The sequence below is a fragment of the Pristis pectinata genome, chromosome 2 (genome assembly GCF_009764475.1).
Source record: "Pristis pectinata isolate sPriPec2 chromosome 2, sPriPec2.1.pri, whole genome shotgun sequence".
NCBI lineage: Eukaryota > Metazoa > Chordata > Chondrichthyes > Rhinopristiformes > Pristidae > Pristis > Pristis pectinata.
Window position 1 is genome coordinate 46,327,999 of NC_067406.1, and position 21,616 is coordinate 46,349,614.

The window sequence follows — 21,616 nt, forward strand, 5'->3', positions numbered from 1 at the left end:
AAACGCGGAGTTTTAGTGCACCAAATGTAGGTGAAATAAAATTTCTAGGCACAAGGGTTAACAGGAATCAGATCAAACCTGTTTGCTATTGTAGTAGGCAGTTCACACAAATGTGGCAGGATAAGTTTTTTGGAAGAAAAACTCCTGAAGAATATGTCATATCTCTGGTTCTATTATATTCCAAACAAATTTGTTTTCAGCACTAACTGAGTGTAATTTTTTAAAATATAATTATCTAGCTGTTAAGTAACCTGTCTTTCACTTTAGCTTGAATGTAATGTGTGAAAGTCTTACATGTGTTGCCTTTTGATGAAAATATGAGAATATTGTTGGAATCTTACATAACCTGATATATTGAATGGGTAATTAGTCTTGTAGCAAGCTGGGAAAAGATACCAAGTTAAATCTGCATTTTTTAATTAATTTGCTAAAAGAACTGCAATACACCATGAGTAGTGGATTGCCCGGACAGCAGAAAGTACTGGAATATTTGCATGAACAAACAAACTAGCAGGAGTAGGCCACTCAGCCCCTTAAACCTGCTCTGCCAATCAATAAGATCATGGTTGACCTGTTTGTAACCTCAGCTTTGCATTTCTGTCTGCCCGTGGTAACCTTTCAACCCCTTGCTTTGTGACTGCCACCACTCCACTATTAGCCTTGCAGAAAACTAAGCCTGCCATCAACCTCCCAATGAGTTTCACAAAATTGCAGGAAATGCACTGGTATAATTAATCAAATTAGCCATGGAATGTTTGTACTGGCATTTAGCAGCATAAAAGCTACTTTTTATAACAAGATTTATGATCGTGCAATGACATTCAACCTTGGAGGTCCAGAAAGGAAACAAGTGTAGCTGGAGTCTCATTCCTTCACTCTGTAAATTGTTCTTAGAGGTTTCTACCCCACCTTTCCTTTATATTTGTTCTCTCTCTTTATCCAATGTTACTTTCCTTCTCCTTAACATTTTTAATTTTACTCTATTTTACCCAATTTCCTTCTCCACCATTCCTTTTTCCTCTTGTTATTAAGTATAATTGATAAAGAAGACAAGCTGTTGGTTCTGTTGTTTGCCATCATCCCAAATGCTCTATTGAACTTATTATCAACCTGCACTTCCAGCAACTTAGTTTGCAAAAATGCTTCCAGATGATGGGTGACAAAAAATTCTGATTCAGAGGGCATGCCGTGAATGCCCATTTCTGTAAATTTGTGGTTGTTAGTTTACTTAACTCATTTAACTTAATTGGAAATCCAAATTATTACAAACTTGTTATTGCAAGTTTTTAAATCTATTTATACAGAACATCATATTTTTAATTCATTTAATACATGGGGCATGACGTTGTATTAGCTGCAGACACAAAACATTCAGACAGAATCATGCACATAAATACTTATTAATAACTCATAATGATTTTATTTTATTAAGTAGGCTGGAAACTGCTGCCAATTCTATATTGCAAGAACAGGAAAGTAAAGTAATTTTGTGCCATGAATACAAGGAACATGACAATGCATGATTCTGTAACTATTTTGAAGTAGTTATAAAATTAACTGTTACAACAACCCTGGTTCAATGGAATTCCTGAGTGTGCCCTGAACTAATTTAGTGAGACATCTCAGAGGGCAGTGAAGAGTCAGCCTCATTGATGGGTCTGGAGACACAGGAAGGCCAAACCAGATAAGGACAGAGGATTTCCTTCTTTGAAGGACACTGGTGAACCCCATGGAATTTTACAGCAACCCAACAGTTTCATAGTTACCATTACTGAAACAAAACTTTGTTCTTGGTTTATTTAATTGCATTTTAATCTCCAGCTGCCATGCTGGGATTTGAGCTCATGTCTCCAGATCATTTGTCCAGGTAAATGAGTTAGTTCTAAGAATTTGGGGACTTAAAGTAGCCCAGCAATGTTAATGCCAATACTAAATTAGATAGGTGGACAAACGAATGAAGCATCATAGAATGTTATTATTTAATTATTCATTTATAGACAAAGCTGATTATTATTGCCCATTCATCATTGCCTTTGAGCAGATGAGGGTCAACCACCTTCTTGAACTGCTACAGTCATTCTGATGAAGGTATTCCCACAATGTCGTTGGGTCAGGATTTCCCGGATTTAGAATTATACCACAAAAGATCCCATTTGGTCACTTGTGCTTGATATGAAAACAGGGTATGTATACATACATTATCAGAATCATTTGTTCACATCACTAGTAGACACTGAATTAAACTGGTTGGGCCAAAATAGGTTGTTCACATGTTGTAATTTAATGTGTACTTCTGATTCAATGTATTTTATTATTTATTAGGTAGATGGTGACCTCGAGTGGTAGAATTAAGAATGGCAGGGTAGACAATGCAACAGTAATGCACATGAAAGAACAAGGACAAATTATTGATTCAGTTTAGCCCTCCATCAGAAGCTTATAACTTGAAATATAAACATTCTTGGGATGTGGATATTATCCATCATCCCTAACTGCCCCTCAACTGAGCAGGCAGGTAAGACTCAACCACGTAAGGGGCGTGGGGTTATGGTCTGGAGTAATTTATAGGCCAATAGGCCATTAGTGAACCAAATTTTACAACAACTTTGTTGTTTCATGGCTACATCACAGAGAATAGTTTTAATTTTAGATTTAATTAATTACTTGAATTTCAATTCTCCTACTGACATGGTGGCATTCAAACTTTCCATCTCTAGATCAAGAGTTTAGAACTCAGGCTACCAGCCTAGTAATATAACTGCTGCAGTATTTTATACAGATCTGTTAGTGAAATTTTACGATTTGTTTTCATTTTGCAGTGAAGTTTTATTTTCTACAGTGAGTTGTTATGATGCGGAATGCACTACCTGAAATAATGTATTCAATGGTAACTTTCAGAAGGAAACTGACGATAACCTCAAAAAGAAGTATTTGTAGGGCTAATCAAAGACATAGCACTGTGACGTTGGGTGAATTGTGCTATAAGGTTCCATAAAAAGGAGCAAAGCATTTTGAGGCTGTAGATAATTCACTAGAAGAAGCAACATAATTTGACAAGGCCTTCAGAGGCTACAAATAATGTCACAGGGTTCATTTTCAGAGGAATTGAATGTAAAGGCATGAAGGATAATTTATACTTGGTTGATCATTCTTGAGGTATTGTGGATATTTTGGGTTCAGTTGCCTAGGAATCGGAATTTACCCTTTTTTGGTGTGAGAACCATACACCGAATATAGCACTAAAGTCTGACTGATGCCCCACAAAAGAAAGTTTGAAATTGGCCCAAGAAATATGTTGGAAGCATCTCTATGTTTTGAACCTCCAAAGACATCTGGGGAGTTCATAAAGGGACAAAAGTGAATTGAATACAGCTTCCGACAAGTTGCTGTACATTTTTTGGAGAAGGGCATCACTTAAAGGCACTCTTGTATGGCAGGCAGACACTAGCAACATGTATTGTCACTGCCACTGTGGGACTGCAGGATAGGGATAAGAGGGAGAAGAAACTCCTGGCTTTAGTGAAGGACACCTGGCATTCTCATCAATGCGATAACAGTCAGGAAGAAAGTATGATGGACGCACTGTGGGTGCCGAGGGACCTACTAGGGCCACTTTACAAAGATCCTGATGGGAGGTGTCCCCAGCAATATCCTTCAGGTGTGAAAATCCCCAATGAATTGAGGGATGCTTATATAAATGTTATGTCTTCACAACAGAAGTCAGGGTGAGCTGCACAAACAGTGGGAGCAAGCCTTTGCAATCAATTAATCAGGAATTCATTCATTCATATGTGACGATCAGTATGGGTAGTCTTCCAAAGGAGAATGTGAGGGTTTATGTCATCTGGGCTCTTGGCTGATTACTGGTGATCTAAGTTGGTGTTAAGAATTGGTCACTTTGTTTGGATTGTGCAAAATGACTTGGCAGTCTCTTACTAAAAGTGTCTACTCATCATGGAGCATTATTATTTTATAAGATTATGAGAGGCATAAGTAGAGTAGCCAGTATCTTTCTCCCAAGATTGAAATATCTAATACCAGAGGGCATGCATTTAAGGTGAGAGGAGGTAAGTTCAAAGGAGATGTGCAGGGTAAGTTTTTGACACAGAGAGTGGTGGATGCCTGGAATGTGCTGCCTGGGGTGGTGGTGGAGGCAAATACGATAGAGGCATTTAAGAGGCTCTTACATAGGGACATGAAATGCAGAAAATGGAGGGATATGGACCTTGCGTATGGAGAAGGGATTAGTTTAGTTAGGCATTCAATTACTAGTTTAATTAGTTTGGCACAACATTGTGGACTGAAGGGCCTGTTCCTGTGCTGTAGTGGTCTGTGTACTATGTTCTATTATCCAGGAAGTCAATGCCTCACTTTTCTACTCTATTGGGAGATGTCCCCGCCCCACCCCACCCACCCAGGTCATTCTCTCCTCTCCCCACTCCCATCAGGCAGAAGATATACGAGCCTGGGGGCACATACCTCCAGGCTCAAGGACAGCTTCTATCCCACTGTGATAAGACTATTGAACGATGATGAACCTTATACGATGAGATGGACTCTTGACCTCACAATCTACCTTGTTATGACCTTGCAGCTTATTGTCTACCTGCAATGCATTTCCCTGTAGCTGTGACACTTTACTCTGTATTCTGTTATTCTTTTTACCCTGTACTACCTCAATGCACTCTGTACTAATTCAATGCACTGTGTAATGAATTGATCTGTATGAACGGTATGCAAGACAAGTTTTTCACTGCACCTCGGTACAAGTGACAAAAATAAACCAATACCAATGAAGCAGGTGGTGTTCTGCTGGGACTTTCTCCTGTTAGCCTTCTTTACCCTCATGCTCCATTTCCACTTGTTGCTCTACAGCCTGCACACCATGCTCTGTCTGCATGCTGCTCTTCTCTGATACTGGCTTTTGCCTCTTGCTGCTAATGCTGTGCAGAATGCAGCCCACGATGATGAAGTCCCTGCTTTTGCTGGGTGCTGGATGCTTCCAGAGTGATGCAGGCCCTGGAATTCAATTTCAGAAGATCGATGGCATGTTCTACAACTATTCTGGCACTTGTGTGGCTCTTGTAGCAGCCATGGTAGGACTAGGAATTGGTGTAAGGAGCAAGAGAAGTAAGAGGTATCCAATCCCTCCAGCCAGTGCAGGCTATAGAAAACAAACGGTAGTTCAGCTTCTATGTGCTTCCCAGAAATGTAGCACTGACCATTAGCAAAATCTTCTGATGATCCATAACCACTTGGATATTTAGGGATTGGAAACCTTTACAGGTACAGAGAGGGCCTGGGTTATTGATGGGGCCCATGTGTACCCTCGGTGTGTGTAGTCAATGGCTGCCTGCGCTTGGGGAAGCCAGCAACACTGGCAAATCCAGAGCCCCCAAGGAGCCACTTGTCTGTCATGTAGGTGAACTCATCTCTGCACTAAGACAGCGTCTGGTGGATCTCTGTGGTGAGCCGCAAACTATGAGATACTGTAGAGATCTGTTGCAGCCACTTGGAAAGAACCAGTGGTGACATGAGATTGACCACAGAGAGAACAGTCCCTGGACAAGAGTACAGCCAAAGGTCTTCCTGCAGCATTTTGCAGATCTCAGTGGTGTCAGTTGCTTATCACAATAAGCCTGTGAATGCATTGTTCCTCAGAGAACACTACATAGGATCCCTCCTATATATTGGGCGTCCCCTTTTCCTGTCTTCAGTCCTGAAGAAGGGTCCTGACCGGAAACGTTGACTGCCTTCTTTTCTCCACGGATGCTGCTTGGCCTGCTGAGTTCCTCCAGCATCATCGTGTTTTTCATCTAGGTTCCAGTATCTGCAGTCCTTTGTTTCACTACATAGGATGTGGTGTCTCTGAAGACGTTTTGGGGTAATCTCATCACCTTTGCCTCCTGTCCCCAAGTCCGCGACCCACCCTGACAGCCAGACACTGCCATACCAAGCACTCCCATAATGGACTTCCACCAGCAGTGTTATCACTGAGGCATCCCAGCAGCTAAACACTGAAAAATAAATTCAGTCCCCTATTTTTAAGCACATGCTCTGTGAGCCTTGTAATGTGTTTAAGCCATTTGCTTTGAAGATGCCCAGTTGGATTTTCCACTGAGTAATGAGGTCTCCCTTTAAATAGACAAAAATACAACAAAGTAGTAAGATGTACTCCTAGCTGGACTGTGAGTGTACATTGAAGGTGATGCATCCAAAAGTTCTACTTCAAGCCAGCAAGGAAGGGATTGTATTGTGCACCACTAGTCATTAGGGGCATGGCTGACATGCATGTACATCAGATGCACTAATATGAATTAGACATTAAAAAACCTAAGTCAATTTCCCAATGGGCACGATTTCACCCTGAAATGATCTCTAGTGCCATCTAACCCAGGTTAAATCACTGATGTTCTTGAATACTCCAGGCAGGTGGTTTGCACAGGTCTTCAGCATTTGACCAGATACACCGTCTAGGCTGGATGCTTTGCATGGATTCACCCTTTTGGAGGACACTCCAACATCGGCCTCAGAGACTGAAATTACAGGGTCATCAGGAACTGTGGAGGCTTGTGTGGTGTGTCATTGTTTTCCCTTTCAAAGCGTGCATAAAAGGCATTGAGCTCATCCAGAAGTGCTGTGTTGTTGCTGTTTGTGCTACCCAATTTCTTGACACTCACCAACTTTTATTGATGCACCATCCTATCTGGATGCATCACGGCTTAGTATGGCAACTGCTCTGCCCAGGACCGCAAGAAAGCGCAGAGGGTTGTGGACACAGCTCAGCACATCATGATAACCAGCCTCCCCTCCCCTTCTCACTGCCTCAGTAAAGCAGCCAGCATAATCAAAGACCCCACCCTGGGACATTTTCTCTTCTCCCCTCTCCCATCAGGCAGAAGATACAAAAGCCTGAAAGCACATATGACCAGGCTTAAGGATATCTTCTATCCCACTGTGATAAGACAATTGAATGGTTCCCTTATACGATGAGACGGACTCTGACCTCACGATCTACCTTGTTGTGACCTTGCACCTTATTGTCTACCTGCACTGCAATTTCTCTGTCGCTGTGACACTTTATTTTGCATTCTGTATTGTTTTTTACTACCTCAATGCACTGTGTAATGAATTGATCTGTATGAACGGTATGCCATACAAGTTTTTCACTGTACTTGATAATAAACCAGTTCCAATTCCAATTTCGCCTTGTAGGAATTGATATGTGCAAGCCCTGCTATAGCTGTCAAGTGTCCATCTGAAACTCCAGGTTTGTCCGGAATTGTCTCTTTGTGCTCACAATGGCCTTCAGAGGTCATAACTGAGACTTCTTGTATGAATCTGGATCGCCACTCCTAGGTGTCACAGATCTAACCTTCCCTTTGTGGGTGGGTCAGTGATGGAGAGAGTTAGCAGCTTCAAATTCTCGGGTTTTAACATTTCAGGTGACCTGTCCTGGGCCCAGCACATAAATGCAATCACAAGGAAGGGACACCAGCGACTCTACTTTCTTAGAAGCTTAAGGAGATTTAACATACCATCAAATACTCTAACAAACTTCTCCAGATGCTCTGTAGAAAGTATTCTGACTGATTATATCATGGCCTAGTTCAGCAATTCCAGTGCACTGGAACACAAGAGATGGAGAGAGTAGTAGACAGAGCCCGGTCCATCATGGGCACATCATGGGCTCCACATTGAGGCGCTGCCTCAATAATGCAGCATCTATCTTCAAGGGCGATGGTAGTGTAGCAGTTAGTGTAACACTATTACAGCACCAACAACCCATGTTCAATTTCAGCCACTGTCTGTAAGGAGTCTGTACGTTCTCCCCGTGTGTCTGCAAGTGTTCTCTCCGGGTGCTCCGGTTTCCTCCCATGTTCCAAAGACGTACAGGTTAGGAAGTTGTGGGCATGCTATGTTGGTGCTGGAAGTGTGGTGACACTTGCAGGCTGCCCCCAGAACACTCTACGTGAAGGATGTCTTTCACTGTGTGTTTTGATGCACATGTGACTAATAAAAGGAGATGTCAGGGGTAAGTTTTTTTACTCAGAGAGTGGTGGGTGCATGGAATGGGCTGCCGGCAACGGTGGTGGTGGCGGATACGATAGGGTCTTTTAAGAGACTGTTGGATAGGTACATGGAGCTGAGAAAAATAGAGGGCTATGGGTAAGCCTAGTAATTTCTAGGGTAGGGACATGTTCGGCACAGCTTTGTGGGCCGAAGGGCCTGAATTGTGCTGTAGTTTTTCTATGTTCTATAAGGATATCAAATCAAAATCATCTGGGCCTGTTCTGTTTGTTGTCTGAACTTATGTGCCTGTAATGCTGCTGCAAGTAAGTTTTTCATTGTACATGTATCTCACTGTACTTGTGCGTATGACAATAAACTTGACGTGTAATTTGAAAATACACGGGTGCTGATGGATCTAATTTCCAATCTAATATCCTTATTTTTGTAGTTTTCCCTTTTCTGCACTACCTAATTTAGGAATGTTCAGAATTCCAATTGGCAACAGAGATTTAATTACATTATAACAAAAAGAGCAACAATTTAAATAGAGTAGCAAGTAACTGTAACATAACCCATTGACTCGGTGTTACTGCATGCTGTGTCTTGGACAGAAATAGGCATCCCATAGACTGGTCCAGGAACTTAGACTTCAGCCTGTGATAGTTAACTCATTGTTTAAACTTCTGGGTAGGAAGATTTTCTTCCTAGTGCAGACTGCCTGGAGTCCAATGCATGTTGTTATTCCAAATACGTTGCTTGGTTGAAAAGCCATTGCATAAATATGGCCTGCCTTTAAATCTTGGTTGTATCACTGGCAGATTGAAAAGTACTGTTATCTGTTCAGCACTATGGATTGTGTCTTCAAATGTGTAGGAAGAATCTCCAAGCCCAAGTTCGTTGTATGATTTGGATTCAACATCAGAAAATCAGCTAGACACTGCTCTGCAACTTGCTGCATGTCACTGTGCAACTTGCACCACACCTAACAATGAAAATATTTTTGAACTGAAGGGGATTGGATTGTCACCACTGATCCTGACAGCCTCTATTGCAACTGAAACCGTGGTCACCGTTGAAGACGCAAGATCAGTCTTCCAGAGAGAGAACCCGAGGAAAGCACCTGGCCTGGATGGTGTCCCTGGCCGAGTGCTCAGATATTGTGCTGATCAGGTAGCGGGGTTACTTGCAGACATATTTAAACTCTCCCTGCTTCAATCTGAGGTTCCCACCTGTTTCAAGAAGACCACTATCATCCCGGTACCGAAGAAAAACAAGGTAACGTGCCTTAATGACTACCGACCAGTGGCTCTGACATCCACCATCATAAAGTGCTTCGAGAGGCTGGTCATGGCACGCATTAACTCCAGCCTCCCGGAAAACCTCGACCCACTGCAATTTGCCCACCGCCAAAACAGGTCTACAGTGGACGCCATCTCCCTAGCCCTACACTGAGCTCTGGAGCACCTGGTCAGTAAAGACACCTACGTTAGACTATTGTTTATTGACTACAGCTCCGCCTTCAATACTATAATTCTAAGCAAACTCATCACCAGACTCTGAGACCTGGGACTCAACACCTCCCTCTGCAACTGGATCCTTGACTTTCTGACCAACAGACCTCAATCAGTGAGGATAGGCAGCAAAGCCTCCAGCACGATTATTCTCAACACTGGTGCCCCACAAGGCTGCGTCCTCAGCCCTCTACTCTACTCCCTATATACTCATGACTGTGTGGCCAGATTTGGCTCTAACTCCATCTACAAGTTTGCAGATGATACCACCATAGTAGACCTTATCTCAAATAACGATGAGTCGGAGTACAGGAAGGAGATAGAGAGCTTAGTGACATGGTGTCATGACAACAACCTTCCCCTCAATGTCAGCAAAACAAAAGAGCTGGTCATCGACTTCAGGAAAGGGAGTGGTGTACATGCACCTGTCTACATCAACGGTGCTGAGGTCGAGAGTGTTGAGAGCTTCAAGCTCCTAGGAGTGAACGTCACCAATAGCCTGTCCTGGTCCAACCACGTGGACGCCATGGCCAAGAAAGCTCACCAGTGCCTCTACTTCCTCAGGAGGCTAAAGGAATTTGGCATCTCCTTTGACACTCACTAATTTTTATCGATGCACTATAGAAAGCATCCTATTTGGATGCATCACGGCTTGGTATGGCAACTGCTCTGCCCAGGGCCACAAGAAACTGCAGAAAGTTGTGGACACAGCCCAATGTGTCATGGAAACCAGCCTCCCCTCCTTGGACTCTGTCCATACCTCTCACTGCCTTGGTGAAGCAGCCAACATAATCAAAGACCCCACCCACCCGGGTCTTTCTCTCTTCTCTCCTCTCCCATCAGGCAGAAGATACAGGAGCCTGAGGGCAAATACATCCAGGCTCAAGGACAGCTTCTATCCCGCTGTGATAAAATGATTGAACGGTTCCCTTCTACGATGACATGGACTCTTGACTTCACAATATACCTTGTTTGACCTTGCACCTTGTTGTCTACCTGCAATGCACTTCCCTGTAGCTGTGACACTTTACTCTGTATTCTGTTGTTGTTTTTACCCTGTACTACCTCAATGCACTCTGTACTAACTCAATGTATCTACAGTGTGTATAGTTTTTCACTGTACCTCGGTACAAGTGACAATAATAAACCAATACCAAATACCAATACCCCAAAGGAGACTAATCAGGTTATAACGCAAATTACCAACAGATTTTTACGATTGAAAATTAAAGAACAAAAATACCGGCGTCTGTAATAGTGGTTACTGATAATGTTGTTGCATTGTGTAAAAATGCAAACGCAGCTTTGGGTTGGAAATCTGCCCTCTGTTCGGAGTCAGACTCCAGTCCAACCTGCTGCATTGAACAGCCCTCGAGCAGCTAGCTCACGGGCGGCCGGTGCGCGGACCTCCGGCGGGCGGCCGCTGGGGGGAGCTCCCGCGGGCAGATCACGAGGGCCCCGCCCACTGGAAGCCCCGCCCGCTGGAGGGAAGCCCCGCCCCTCACAATTCACTCCAAGTAAAATGCCGCTTACTCAGCGGCATCCGCGTCTGAGGATAATTTTTGTGGAAAAGATTTCCTATCCGGTACAATGCTCACTTCACTGAAGCCCTTCAAACACGAACGACCTTCTTTTGAATGTGCAGCGGGGAACCCAGCACCAGCTTTGCCTCGCATTCGCCCTCAGGTTGTCGGGGCTCGTCCCGCGTCCTGTTACTCTGCCAATGATTGGTCACCTTGCAGGAGCGGGGGGCATTATCATTGGTCTGATTTGGCCCAGTCGGGATGACGTCAGGGGCTCCCCGGCGAGTCGGGCCGAGGATGGCGGCGGCGGCGCGCGGCGTCGGGCGACCGTTGGTGGCGGCGGCGGCGGCGCGCGGCGTCGGGCGACCGTTGGTGGCGGCGCGCGGCGTCGGGGGACCGTTGGTGGCTGCGCGCGGCGGCGGGCGCGCGGCCCTGAGCTCGGCGGCGGCGGCTGGAGAGTTGGTCACCGCCACCGCCTGCTACCCGCCGCTGCTGCCATCCAGCACCGCCAAGAGCAAGGCGGCTAAGCGGCGGCGGGAGGAGGAGTTCTACCAGCGGGTCCTCGCCAGCCCCTCCGCGGCCGACAAGATCCGGCTGCTGACCAAGCTGCAGCGGCTCAAGTACGTGATCCACCCGCAGACGGTGGGTGTGGCGGCCGACCGCTGGTTCCAGCACTTCACTAAGACCGCCTTCGTGCCGGGGCTGCCAGCCAGCCTGCCGCCGGGCCCGGACCCCGGCCCCGGCCTAACCGAGCTGAAATCGGTGGTATGCGAGGCGCTGCTGCAGGAGCAGTTCTACCTGAAGAAGCGGCGGCCCTTCCTGTACCGCGAACGGGAGCAGACGGTGCTGCCTCTCATCGGCAACCTGGTGCCGCGGCTCGTCAGCTCCCTGGCCGGCCGCAACCCGCTGCTCGGCCGCTCCACCCTAGGTAAGGAGGCCGCATCAACTCCACTCGGCTCGCAGGCCCGGCCAACACCCGAGGGTGACGGGCAGCAGCACCCACCGAGGTCGCACACGTAACATAGGCCCAGCCGAGCTACCAAACCCGGCCCCTGGAGGCAAATGTTTTTAACGACACCTCTCTACCCCAGTCGAGAAGGTGCCCATCATCGTCTGTCCCAGCTCCAGACAGTGGGTGTTCCCGGGGCGGAACGGGAGAGGATAGTAAGCTAGATCACAAGGCAAAGGAGTAGAAGCAGGCCATTCGGCCCATCGAGTCTGCTCCGCCACTTCACCATGAGCTAAACTATCCTCCCATCTAGCCCCAATTCCTGGCCTTTTTGCCATATCCCTTGATACCCTGACTAATTAGATACCTATCAATCTCCACCTTAAACACCCCCAATGATCGGGCCTCTACAGCTGTACGTGGCAACAAATTCCATAAATCCATGACCCTCTGGCTAAAGAAATATCTCCGCATCTCTGTTCTAAATGGGTACCCTCTAATTCTCAGACTGCCCTCTTGTCCTGGACCACCCACTATGGGAAACAACTACCACATGTTCAAACAATTATTTGTGTCCTATGGCGGAGTAATTGTACGAAACGGACTTCATAAGACAGCACAGCATGGTAAAAGGCTAGTTGGACCATTGAGTTAAGGCTAGTTCTTTTATCTGACAGTTTAATTAGTCCCACACTTCTCTCCAATTCCCTGCATATTTTCCCTCCCATGTATTTGTCCAGTCGTGGTCATTGAAATGCTAGTTATTATTAATGCTTCACCCACTAGGAGCATTTTATTTATTTACATTATGATTGTACCCAATTACATTGTTTCTAACCATAAATAACATTCACAGCCATAAACTCAGTCATCCAGCTTTGATAGACACTGTCATTGGGAAAGGTGCAGACTGGTTGACTAAACTGCCCTTTGCTTGTTCACTTATTTAATTTTGGTCAGACTCTTGCCTGGAAACACTGCACACTGCCAATAGTTCACATCCCTCATGCATAAGAGTTAGCACCAAAGCAGGCCCTTCGTCCCAACTCGTTCATGCCAACCGGGATGTCTGTCTGAGCTAGTCCCATTTGCCTGTGTTTGGTCCATATTCCCGTAAACCTTTCCTATCCATGTACCTGTCCAAATGTCTTTTAAATGTTGTAATTGTACATACCTGTACAACTTCTGGCAGCTTGTTCTATATATCCACTAAAAATGTGGAAAAACGTTTTCCCCCCCCCCCCCCCCCCCCAGCCCCTTTTAAAAAAAAAAATTTCCCCTCTCATCTTAAAGCCAAGCCTTCTAGTGTTAGACTCCCCTATTCTGGGGAAAAAGACTGTGACCATCCAACTATCTACATTGCTCACGGTTTGATAAATATCTAAAAGGTCACTCTTCAGCTTATACTTCAGGGGAAAAAGTTCCAGCCTATACAGCCTTATCCCAATTTCTTTAAAACAAACTGCAGCAGCTGCTGAAAGCAGTTAACAAGTAAGGCAACATCTGGATTGAGAGATAAGCATCTATTTTAGATTTGGTGGAAGATTTGCTGAAGGAAATATCTTGTGCCAGGGGAAAAAAGTTGAGAAACCAACAGGAAAGCACTAAGATACAAGAGACTACAGATGCTGGAATCTGGAGCAAAAAGCAAACTGCTGGAGGAACTCAGTGGGTTAAGCAGCATCTGTGGAGGCAGAGGGATGGTCAACTGATGCAGAGTCTTGACCTAAACTGGGAAAACCCTGTTGAAATGCAAAATGATCGGTAGTGACTATTTAAAGCTGTGTAAAACTTCTTCGAGAATTAAGATTACATGAACTGTTTTGAGAGAGTTATCTTGCACAGATTTAAGTAGTTACTGTCCATAACTTTCTCAGTTCTCCATCTCTGCTTTAAACCTTTTGCATTCTTCTCTTGATGATTCTTTACCTGCCTTTTCCCCCGAGAAAAACTGTATGCTCTCTTAGTTTTACTTTTAGAAGCAAGGTCAGTTTGAGATGCTTTAAACATTTTGGTGATCTTGAGTATGTTACATTTGGTTGTTTACATGTTTTAATAAACATAAGTCTGGTGGTATTGTGAATCTTTCGCAGCATTCCTTTTAGGAATGGACAAAGGAAAACATTTGTTTATTTTTTAAAATTACGTAAGACTTCTGTTTGAATAGAACTTCAAACTGCAGTGGAAAGATTAAACCATGTGAATGTTCTATTTTCCACAATGAAAGATGCAGTGCTCTGAAATTTCTGAGTAGCAATAAAGGCTGGACAATAAATGTTAAACAATAAGTATTATTGCACTTACTGCATTGTGTGTTGGCATAGCTAAAGAATTTTTACTCTTACAGATCGTGAACCACAAGTTGGTTTCTACTGGTCTCGAGGTGAACAAACTGTTCCCCGAGGGCACCGGAAAGGACGGGTCGACCCTATTCGTTTCCAGATTGAAGACAAACCTTGCTGCCAAATTCGGGTTCCTCAACAGCTCCCTGAGGTAATAGTATTAGGGCTTCATGCACATATCTGCAGATTTTCCTGTAGTTTGGTAGCAACTGTTGAGGTCACCTTCCAGAACAGAAGAACCAGATGTTAGAGAAATAGTAGACAGCAGTGACTCTTAGCCAGGCAATATTTTCATGCAATACACTCAGTAAGTGGTGACCTGTTTGCTCTGCTCTTGCCACTCTATTACCTGAAAGACCTTCTCACTGCATTGGCAGGACCTCTTCCCATCATTGCATTTGTTAGCTGGCTTACTAACTTTAATTATGATGAAACTGTCAGTCTTTGTCATTACATTGTGAAACTAGCGTTGTTTTGATTTTCACAATTTCTGCATTAAATTGCACTTGTGAAGTTCCTGTCAAAGATTTGGGGTTCCTTCAGCAGCTGTGCGATAATGTAACCTTACCCAGTATAATTGAAGGGAAATCAGTTGAATGGATGAACATCTTGCTCAAATGACATCTGAAACTAGTCAATATATGCAACTGTCCATTTCCCTCCATAGACCCACTGAGTTCCTCTAGCATTTTGTGTGTTGCAAGACACTTGTTGAAGTTTCTGATGTGCGTCTTGCAACCTTATGATTTAAGTGAGAGGGCTAGGCCATTACCTCAGTTTTTTTTGGGGTTTCCTTCTGCAAAAGATACCTTTTCTTACTAGTTGCCTGTGTATGGTGACATTTTCTTCATACAGTAATACAAATTTTTTTGTGCTTAATTTATTCAATATATGTGCATTTACTGTATTCAATAAGCAAGTTGATCTTCTTTGGTTTAAATCATATCGGTTTTAGTATATACCACTTCATTTTCTATAGGAGTTCATTCTTTCTGTTTGGAAAATGTTTTCCCCTTTCAAAGGCTTACATTTATACTTCTGTCATGGATTTTATTTTGTTTTTAATTAGCTAAAAAAAGATCAAGTTGCATGTAACTGGAGTCGATGCGCAAGTTTTAAGTTGTAATTCATTAATGCTTAAAACTGAAGTATAGGTTGTTGTGGAATATTTAGCTATGGTGTATTGAGAACTTAACTTTTTGAACGATGATGTGAATAACTGTGAGATTTGTAATAGAACATAGAACATTACAGCACAGTACAGGCCCTTGGCTCATAACGTTTTGTCGACATTTTATCCTGCTCTAAGACCTATCTAACCCTTCCCTTCCACATAGCCCTCCATTTCTCTATCACTCATGTGTCTATCTAAGAGTCTCTTAAATTTTCCCTAATGTATTTGCCCCCAGAACCTCTGCCGGCAGTGTTCCATGCACCCACCACTTTCTGTGTTTAAAAAAAAAACACACTTAACCCTGACATCCCCCTTATATCTTCCTCCAATCACCTTAAAATTATACCCTCTCGTGTTAGCCACTGTCACCTTGGGAAAAAGTCTTGGACTGTCCACTCGATCTATGCCTCTTATCATGTTGTACACCTCTATCAAGTCACCTCTCATCCTCCTCTCCAAAGAGAAAAGCTTGAGCTTGCTCAACCTATCCTCATGAGATATGCTCTCCAATCTAGGCAGCATCCTGGTAAATCTCCTCTGCACCCTCTCTAAAGCTTCCACATCCTTCCTATAATGAGGTGACCAGAACTGAACACAATACTCCAAGTGTGGTCTGACCAGAGTTCGATAGAGCTGCAACATTACTTCCCGGCTCTTGAACTCAAGACACTGACTAATGAAGGCAAACACACCATATGCTTTCTTAACAACCCTATTGACCTATGTGGCAACCTTGAGGGATCTATGGATGTGGACACCAAGATCCCTCTATTCCTCCACACTGTTAAGAGTCCTGCCATTAACCTTGTATTCTGCCTTCAAATTTGCTCTCCTGAAGTGTATCACTTCACACTTTTCCAGGTTGAACTCCATCTGCCACTTCTCAGGCCAGGTGTGCATTCTATCAATATCCTGTTATAATCTACAGCAACCTTCTACACTACCCACAACACCAACCTTTGTATCATCAGCAAACTTACTAACCCACCCTTCCATATCCTCATCTAAGTCATTTATAAAAATCACAAAGAGCAGGGGTCCCCTAACAGATTCCTGTGGAACATCACTGGTCACCGACCTCCAGGCAGAATACGCTCCATCTACCACCACCCTCTGTCTTCGATGAGCGAGCCAATTCTGAATCCACACAGCTAAGTTTCCCTGGATCTGTAATAGATGCAGTAACTCTGCGAATATCTGCTAGTTGACCCTTCAGAAATCCTGAAGATGTGCCATATAGCTTGCCCAGCTCCCAGTTCCCTCACTCCCTTGAAACCTGCATGATTCACTGGAAAAATTACTATTATACTGTGTAGTGTCTTTAAAAAAAAAATAAAATTAAGTGTTGCAGTACTCAAAAAAAAATCCAGAGGTACAGAAAATTTCCAGTCCAGCACCTCCAACATCCCGAACATGATTGATCATTGTAATTTGACAGTATTCAGTACTATGTTCTTCAACTATTAGTTTATTGTCCAGAAATTGAGTATGCTTTTCTGATTGATAATATTTAATTAAACCTTAGATCTACATGTATTCATTGCTAAATTGTTAACATAAAGTAGAATGGCTTTTTTGTCTTCTATCACTGGGTTCATATATTTATTTCCTGGAGAACTTATGCTCTATTTGATAACAAGTTGAGCCTGAACTGCAAGTTATCCTTAAAAGTTGAATGTTAATTTGAAAAATGCTTTTTAAATTCAGCTTATTTTCCCTCCTAGTTTGTGCCCTTAGAAAATTCAATCCCTGAAAATGTTCCTGTTATTCATCTGGAACCAAGCCGATTTCCGTTGTTTCAAAGGCAGTATGAGAACAACATTTTCATAGGTAAGGACAGAATGGATTTGCTGATGAGTTGCATGCATTTTACTTATACCACATTTTGTTTTACAAAGTTGAATATTTTATTCATTTATGCATGGTATTATAAGTTGGTAGTAGTCTTCTTTGTGAATGGTTTGAGAAGTGGAATTCCACTAAATTACTGTATTGCAATCTTGTCATGAGTTAATATAATTCTATTGGGTCTTTTTGTTGTTCCTTCTATTTATAGGTTCAAAGATTGATGATCATGCCTGCTATGGGCATACCCAGTTTCACTTTGCTTCTGAAAAACTGAGAAGAGAAAAACTTGTAAAGGACAACCTGGCTGATCAGATTGAAGTGCGTTTGCGAGCCAATGGCATTGGAAGTCTGTTTGCTTGGACTGGAGCACAGGCAGCCTATCAAGGTTAGATGTTAATTCATCAAAGATCACCATTGTTCATCCCGGAACAATCTTTATTTTATGAAAAGAATCCAAAGGGAAAGTCAAATCTTCAAAAAGATAAAGACCATCCTTTTATAACATGTTCTATAATTTGACTGGAATCTGCTTCATTTATTTTGCTTTCATAATGGTTGCAAGTTGCACTTTCTATTCTGTTACTTCAAGCTTTTGTTAGTTCTTGAACATTACCAAGAAATGATGGCTTTTCCTACTTGTACTCCATTGAACAACATGCAACAGCAAGTCTTAATTGCAGCTTGTGGAGTATGGTTTCAGAAAGGTGTTGGAGAGTTGGGGCCTGATGACCTATTACAATTTAAATAATTGATATATTAACAGCTTAAGTTTAAATATCCAGTGATAAATGTAATGTTGAACAATATATGCAAGTTTTTTGAATCTTTAAAAGTGGATTTTTTTTGCAACATGACCTTCAAATCCCTCTCTTGAATTAACATGACATTTATAGCATCACGTGGTGATATAACAAATTGTAGTTCTAAAAGTATTAACATTCTATAGCTGGGGTGCTTTTGGTTTGAAATAAGTGATTATGGAAATAGTAACTGTTCAAGTTTTAGAACTAATCTTAGATTTATCATTTAAAAATGTTGAACCAATCATAAAGCAACTGCTAATTTCTAATTACAAATACTCAACCCATGGATCCATGTACTTGTGAGGTTGGCCCCATGCTCTATCTTGAGCTTTTTTCCTGAGATTGAGTTGCACCAAAAAGTCTTGAAACATTTGCAAGAGGGTGGAGATGTATACAGATGAATTCCTCTAGATTCATAAAAGCAAAGCCAGCAGGAGAATCATAAAGCCGTGCCTCTTCCCTGCTGGCCCAGAAGAAGAACCAGATGCTTTCCCCCCCCTCATCACTACTGTCTGAGAAGGGTTCCCCCTTGAGATGATGCAGTGCTCAAGATTTCTCCATAAAGATGTGTGCATTTTTATGATTTTTATTTTGTTAACTAATATTTCCTTTAGAGTATTTAAACATTTTAATATATTAATGCAGGTTAATGCTTCTAGACATTATAAGTCATATTTATGTTTGTGTATTTGTATCTGGGAAGTTCATGCCTCCATCTCTCACGTATAGCGGGGCCTGAGGTGATGGTGATTAAGGATTTGTGAATTTCAGACCCGAAGTACAAGGCAGTTTGATCTTTGGGCTTTTTTCCTAGATTTTATTAACAATTTATTAACAGCAAAAGCATTTCCAAAGAGTCTATCTGTAACAAATCTATAATACATACCTTAATATTTATATGAACAACAGCACAACTGATATCTTATGTTCAAAATCAACTAAATTCTAAAGGAGTGACATTTTGTCAGGCTACATTTTTTAGTGGAAATGAAGTTATCTAATGTGAACAAATACACAAAATAGGAACAGGAGTAGGCCACTCGGCCTCTCAAGTCTGCCCTGCCATTCAGTCCGATCATGGTTGATCCATGATGGCCTCAATTCCTCTTCTGTGCCAGTTCCCTGTAATACTCAATTCTTCAATCTTTCAAATATTTATCTCCACATTAAATATAACTAATGACTTGCCTCCATCACCCTTGGAAGACAAATCTACTTGTACACTGAGGGAAATTACTATTCTCAATACTGTTCACAATTTAAGGGGCTTATGCAGGACAAATAAAGTTTATTTTGTGGGGGGAAAAGTCAAAGTATCTTTGGAAAGTGAGGGGAGTCTTTTATTGAATTTTGACTTTTTATGACTTCTGTATGTTTGAGTGCTTATGGCAACTGAGGCACTTTTGAAAAGTAATGATTCTTATGATGTAGGGAATGCAGTAACCTGTTGGTGCATTGCAAACTTCTATAAACAGCAATGCGATTAAAATCACATTTTTAGTGACCTTGACTTGTGTTTAAATATTTCTGGGAATAATTCCTCTTGTTCTTCTTTACTGTTGTGTCATCTCAAATTGGCACCTGTTTAAAGTTGAATCGAAAAGGTTGTGCCTCCAACTGGCATATTGTCAACCTAAAAGATGGCACCTCCAACTGGCATGTCAATACAGCTCTGATGTGTCATTGTAGATTTTTGTTCTCATGTCTCTGGTGTTGTCCTGAACACACAACTTGCTGAATCAGAGAAAAGAATATTTTTAACTGAGATCAGCTGACCTTTATCTTATTGGTAGGAATTGGAAGAATTTTATGCACCCACAACTTAGTTTCAACCAAAGTTAGGTAATTGCTTTTCAGAATTTTAAATCCAGACTTTTCTTACAGTACTTATTGGTTTTGTATATTTCACAATTGTATGTTTGGAATGATAACAGGATGATGGACCTCCTGTGCCACAATTCAGTGATATATAGAATTGTATTTTCTAACAATTTCTCTTTTTTTTTGTTACCTGAACCTTTGAATCTCTAAGGATGCTTGGGACTGATGTTTCATTTGGTCAAAATTGATCTATCATCAGTGACTTAAGTTGTACCTCATGAGTCAAAAGCGTTTTTGTGTGTGGCTCTACCCAATATCTATTTTCTTTTTCTTGTTGATCCTATGAAAGTTTCTAAGCAAACAGCAGTATATTTGCAACCACTTGATTTTTTTTTCCTGTTTTTCCAGGATTCTGGAGTGAGGCAGATGTGACCCGACCATTTGTCTCTCAAGCTGTAATTACAGATGGAATTTATTTCTCCTTCTTTTGCTATCAGTTGAACACTTTAGCTCTGACTGTTCGGGCAGATCAGCATAATCTCCGAAAGAACATTTGCTGGGGGACAGAGAGTATGTGTCTGTATGAGACTATTGAGGGAGGAGATGTGAAGGGGTTCAATGATGAGGTTCTGGACCTGCTTGTTCGGTTTTTGCTTAATAGACCAGAAGCGGTAGAAACTAAGATTAGCTGAATGTAAAACCTCTTGTAACTTTGAAATTAATTTAAAATGTGTATTATAGATTTGAATGAACAGCATCACAATCACGATTTCAAAAACTGTACGTGTGTTTGTAAACTGTCTGAAATAAATGTTTCAAAACAATTCCAATATCAGGCTGATGGTTTTATTTATTTTGTGGTCAAATCAAGTAAAAAATTTTGCTTGTAATAGTTGTGAAGAATGTATTTCTGGATACTATGAATATTTCTAATGTTTAGATCTAAAAATATTTCAAATATCATTGCTTATGAATTTCATAATACAGTGTGGAGTGGAGTTTCAGATTCTTTGACCTTCTGGATAGATTGGCTTATCCTAATGCAAATGGTGCCTTTGTAGTGGGAGAGGGGTAGCCCAAAAGCTGAAAATAAATCATGACTTGTTTAGAAGAAAGATCAAATTAGAAAAGTTAGAAAAGGAAAGTGTTAACTCATTAACCATGAATTTTAAAAGCATTCTTACGTTAGCTGGGGTTGAAAATATTCTGGAATTGGGAACTGATTCATAGGGATTATCAAACGAGTTTGAGTGTTGAAGGATGATTTAGATGCAAAGGTAAGCATTGTTGCTATGTAAGTTAGGGACATCTGGGGAAGAGCCTTAACCCCTTCCATATCACAATCTAACTTTAACCTGAGATCAGTTGACATTCACCTATCATCTGTTGCCAGCCTGCAATCTATTCCTATCTCATCTACCCTCCCTTTTTGTCATAATGCCTTAGTTTTTGGTTAGGGAACATGAAACAATTCAGATGTCCTGCAGTTAAACTTCTCCAGACCTATGTATTGACTGCATTCTCCAGATTGCTGAACTGTTATAATCCTATCATCCCAAAGTCTCTGTCTGTTTCCTCACTTAAATGTTAGGTCATTGATTAGAATGGGGGATATATTGCTAATTTGCATCT

The 21,616-nt window shown here is 42.1% G+C and overlaps 1 protein-coding gene and 1 long non-coding RNA gene across 2 annotated transcripts in view; one reads left to right on the forward strand and one right to left on the reverse strand.

Moving 5' to 3' along the window:
* LOC127584416 (uncharacterized) overlaps positions 1-11,293 on the reverse strand; it is a 37,319-nt gene extending 26,026 nt beyond the window's left edge. Inside the window, exon 1 of the long non-coding RNA XR_007958382.1 lies at positions 11,123-11,293. This is a non-coding gene — a long non-coding RNA (uncharacterized LOC127584416). The remainder of the gene's footprint in view (positions 1-11,122) is intronic.
* Positions 11,294-20,808, forward strand: mrps30 (mitochondrial ribosomal protein S30). Its single transcript, XM_052041199.1, has 5 exons — positions 11,294-11,975; positions 14,344-14,489; positions 17,237-17,342; positions 17,569-17,745; positions 20,393-20,808. The coding sequence occupies exons 1-5, from the start codon at positions 11,309-11,311 to the stop codon at positions 20,674-20,676; spliced, it is 1,380 nt and encodes a 459-aa protein (XP_051897159.1). The 5' UTR covers positions 11,294-11,308; the 3' UTR covers positions 20,677-20,808.
* Positions 20,809-21,616: the final 808 nt, after the last annotated feature.

Excerpts from the sequence above, each read along its gene's own strand:
- mrps30 (XM_052041199.1), top strand. The coding sequence starts at position 11,309 with ATGACGTCAGGGGCTCCCCGGCGAGTCGGGCCGAGGATGGCGGCGGCG. Across the intron at positions 14,490-17,236 it reads TTCCTCAACAGCTCCCTGAG|TTTGTGCCCTTAGAAAATTC; the intron begins GTAATAGTATTA and ends TTTCCCTCCTAG. Across the intron at positions 17,746-20,392 it reads AGCACAGGCAGCCTATCAAG|GATTCTGGAGTGAGGCAGAT; the intron begins GTTAGATGTTAA and ends CTGTTTTTCCAG.